General features: G+C 47.0%; 1 protein-coding gene across 1 annotated transcript in view; it reads right to left on the minus strand.

Moving 5' to 3' along the window:
• Positions 1–473: 473 nt before the first annotated feature.
• The window catches only part of MYCN (v-myc avian myelocytomatosis viral oncogene neuroblastoma derived homolog), an 8,137-nt gene continuing 3,982 nt past the window's right edge, over positions 474–4,628 (minus strand). Inside the window, exon 3 of the mRNA XM_011971439.1 lies at positions 474–1,984. Within this exon, the coding sequence (XP_011826829.1) occupies positions 1,380–1,984 (605 nt within the window). The 3' untranslated portion in view covers positions 474–1,379. The remainder of the gene's footprint in view (positions 1,985–4,628) is intronic.

Raw genomic sequence — 4,628 nt, forward strand, 5'->3', positions numbered from 1 at the left:
ATCCTAGTAAAGGTTTTTAACAATGAATTCTTGGAGACAAACTGTCCTCTATGTTAAGACAGAAGACTGTCTGCCAATGGGGCAAATACTACCGAAGCCCAATACAAGCGAGTTAAACAACCCTGTGACTGCTTTTCCTTTTCTTTTACAGGGACTGATCTGAGGTCCCAGCTTAATTCCACTAAGGAGCCACAATATACAGAAGTGCTCTGCAAACTGTCAAGTGCCATTGCTACAATGCACAGAATAGTCACTGATGACATCTCTCTTCTGCATAATCTTGGAAATTTCCCCAAACTCAGTTCCCTCCACCTTAAGTGGGGACAATGACTCATGCCCCCCAACCAGGATTGTACAGGTGCAAAAAGGGCTAGTTATGGAAACCAAATCCCCTCTATAAGTTATGGATTATTTATGGTTGCTCCTTAAGGGACAAAGTATAGTGCCATGAAGGAAAAGGTTGAGTTGCATCATTTAATTTTAAGCTATTTATTTTCATAAACATGAGGTATTTCAAAGTGCTATAAGATGCAGCACTAAATATATACATTTTGAAGAAATTAAACACAGAACTTTGCATTTACCCAGTTCTATGCACCAAACATGAACAAATACATTAACAGGAAGAAACAGGCTAGGAAAAAGGCATATATATATAGTAAATTTCTTTACAAAAGTTTCTTAGTTCAAAAAGTGATAAAGTAATATCTACTCAAAACTTTCACAACTCATTTTCATACGAAAATATAAGTATCAAATTTAGTTATGTATCAGCGTCATACTAAAGTATACAGGCAGTGTAAGAATTAGTACAGTACATAACAGAGATTAACAATATATTTGTATACAAAACATGCTCCTCAAACATTGAGGTATTATTACAGTACTTAGGTATGAACTTCCAGTCTAATACTGGCCGCAAAAGCCACCTCTCATTACCCAGGACGTATACAAAAGGCGGATGTGTCAATGGTATTTACAGAAATGTTCCCCAGGGGTATCAAATGGCAAACCCCTTACGTGGCATCTGCTGGAACTTAAGCACCATTTTAAAAAAGAAGGAATGACTTTCTGTTGTTTGGAAACTTGGAACACACAAGGTGACTTCAACAGCCCCAGAGGCTCCCAACCATCACCAACTTTTACCGCTGTCATGGAGGTGAGGTGGAGGAGGCTGCAGGGCCACCCAGCGTCCTGGGAGGCAGGCTCTCCAAGGTCCCAGCAGAACCCCACACTGGTGGTCCTGCTCCCCACCCAGAGCCGAACTCGACAGGGGACCGATTTGAAAGTAAACCAACATTCTTAATGTCAACACAATGTTTGTTTAAAAAAAATCAAAATGTGCAAAGTGGCAGTGACTGTCCAGTTTTGAGAAGCGTCTAGCAAGTCCGAGCGTGTTCAATTTTCTTTAGCAACTGCTGCTGTCTTGCCTGCAATTTTTCCTTTTCCAGCAAAAGCTGGTGCTCCTCGGCCTGGAGGGAGTGGACATACTCGGTGGCCTTTTTCAAAATGACCACCTTGGCGGCCTTCTCATTCTTGACCAGCTCCGGCACGTGGTCCCTGAGGGTGAGAAAGCTGGACCGAAGGTCGTTGCGGCGCTGGCGCTCCAGGATGTTGTGGTTCCTGCGACGCTCACTGTCCTCCGAGTCAGAGTTTCGGGGGCTCAAGCTCTTAGCCTTTGGGGGGATGACACTCTTGAGCGGACGTGGGGACACCTCATTCTTTATCTTCTTCTGGGGGGGTGCATCCTCACTCTCCACGTAGGGAGATGGGGCGGCATAGTTGTGCTGCTGGTGGATGGGAAGGCATCGTTTGAGGATCAGCTCGCTGGACTGAGCCCTCCCGGGACCCAGGGCTGCGTTTTTGGGACGCACAGTGATGGTGAATGTGGTGACAGCCTTGGTGTTGGAGGAGGAACGCCGCTTCTCCACAGTGACCACGTCAATTTCCTCCTCTTCATCTTCCTCTTCATCATCTTCATCATCTGAGAACAAGATGCCAGTTACTCTCATGTGAGAACCATTTGAATGAAATTCATATATATTCATGTTGTTATGTATGTGTTATCTGTCTCTTCCGGCAGACCCTGGCACAGAGTGTGTTATTTTTACGGGTCCATCAATGTAGATGTGGACAGTTATGTATGTTTTAGATCTCTTTAAAATAAATATATCTGTAGGACGGACGTGGTGACTCACACCTGTAATCCCAGCACTTTGGGAGGCAGAGGCGGGAGGATCACCTGAGATGAGGAGATTGAGACCATCCTGGCTAACATGGTGAAACCCCGCCTCTACTAAAAATACAAAACTTTGCTGGGCATGGTGGCATGCTCCTGTAATCCCAGCTAACTCGGGAGGCTGAGGCAGGAGAATCACTTGAACCCGGGGGGGCGGGCGTTGCAGTGAGCCCAGATCGCATCACTGCACTCCAGCCTGGGCAGCAAGAGCAAAACTCCGTATCAAAAAAACAAAACAAGAAAAACATACATACATACATATACATGTATGTGTGTATATATAAGTATGTTTTCCTTCCCCATTCCCCAACTGTGCTTTCAGTCTTCATTCAAGACTTTAGCAGGTGGTAGAAATAAATATAAAGAACTTGGCCTTCAGGGTCAGACAGAATCCTGGCTCCACCGCAGACCAGTTGCATGACCCTGGTCAAGTTACCCAGCCTTTCTAAGCCTCTGTTTCCTCAGCTATTAAATGGGGATACCACTTTGACAGACAAAACGTAGACTTAGCATAGAGCTGCGCCTAGTAGACAGATGCTCAGTAAATGGTAGCTTTTATCATAATCACCAGTCTGCCCAGTGGACTTATTTACATTTCTAGCTCCACACTTAAAAGAGTTGAGGCCTCTCATTTTAGGAGCCTCATTTAGCAATTTACACATGCTTGTGTTTGATTTTAAGTCCTTAAACAAACTAGAGGAACAATTTAATTAACTGAAGAAGAAAAACAACTTTTCATCCACAAACCTGAGTTTTATACAAGTAAGCAGTTTTGCATTTAACAAAGATCAAGTCTTAACTACAAAGCCATAATCCACAGTTGGTATAAACCCCCAAATGGGAGCAGCCCTCCTCAAAGCCACCAATAACAACAGCAACAACAAAAACGTGTAGCATCCTGTGTGCATTCTTCCCCTCTCTCCTCATTGACTACCACGCCGGGCTAGAAAATTATTGTTTAAAATACAAGCATGAAAATCAAAACACATCTTCTGCTTGATCTGAAGGGGACCGGAAAGCTGAACAATTGTGGGATTTGTTCTAAAGCCGAAATGTGAGGCTGTTCCAGTCTGTAGGTCCCTTTAAGCCAATGTTTTGGTTTTCTGCCAAGAAGACAGCTGTTGGACGGAAGTGCTTCCTCACCGAAAGCTGTCAAGGCGCAGACATTAAAGGGACAGAGCCGTTTCAAACTGGAGGCTTATCACCAAGTTTCCTTCCAGGAGCCTCAAATATCTCTCCTCAGCCCAGAAGTAAATTTAGGATTGTTTCCACCTGCATTCTGAAAACACTCGTTTTCCAAGTCCAAGGAGGGGGGTGGTCCCAGCTCCCTGCTCCAAGGACAAGGCAATGCCACTCTCTGGGTTGAGTTCTGTTCATCCAGACCCCCAGGGAAAGGCCTGGTTTTAATCCTTCGCTTCAGCTTAAGGCACAGACAAATGCACACAATAGAACTAACCAGTGAGTCCTCCCAGGATGCAAGCATTCCTGGAGAGGCTGCTGAGTGCCTGCCCTCACCTTCAAGGGCACTGGGTTACAGATACAACTCACATCTCAAATTAGGCCTGGAATTCAGGCTGGAAGACAAAACTGGAGCCAGTTTTCACTGCACATTGGAAAGAGGAGGCCCCTTAAGAATGTACACAACTGCTGTTGCACTTGCAGCCAGCTGCTGAATGGAGGGAGGGAGGGTGCCCCCACCACCCCCAGCCTTTCAGATCCCGGGCCCGCCTGCTGGACTCGCATATCGCCGCCTGCTGGCCACGCACCGGGAGCAAATAGCCCACCACCCACCGAGGATGGGGGAAGGGTACCGACATTTGGAAAAAAAAAAAAAAAAAGAAAACCGACTCTAGCCATCTGTGCAACCCTCCTTAAGTTCCTGCGCCTTAAAAAGGGCTTTGCACAGCCCTTGTATCTTTTCGGGATGTCTTTCCCTCCCCTGACCTGGGCCGGAGTCCCTTTCACCCCTGCGCTAACAGGTTTCTGTCCAGGCAACGCACCCAGCAACCCCCTAAACCCTCACCCGGTTTAGCCACAACTTTCGCCAATTTTATTCCTCGGGCTGCGCTACAAAAGATGGGGGGGGAACGGGGTGAGGGTCCGTGACGGCCTAGAGGAGGGCTCCTCAGGAGAAGGTGGAAGGAACTTTAGTAAAGGCCAGAATTGGAGAGCACCCTTTGCAGAGGCCTTCTCTCAGCCCCTTCTCTTTACCCCGAGGAGAGACTTGGAGGAAACAGGACCTCTCTGCCCCCAGCACTGCCTCCAAAACGCTCCCCAGGGCAAGACATACGAGCACTAACAAAGGGGACGCGACCCGGGGTCCAGTGCCCCAGGGAGGCAGCCGGACCCGAGTTCGGTCTTTACCTGAATCGCTCAGGGTGTCCTCTCC

The sequence above is a fragment of the Mandrillus leucophaeus genome, unplaced genomic scaffold, assembly GCF_000951045.1.
Source record: "Mandrillus leucophaeus isolate KB7577 unplaced genomic scaffold, Mleu.le_1.0 Scaffold122, whole genome shotgun sequence".
In the NCBI taxonomy this organism is placed as follows: Eukaryota; Metazoa; Chordata; class Mammalia; order Primates; family Cercopithecidae; genus Mandrillus; species Mandrillus leucophaeus.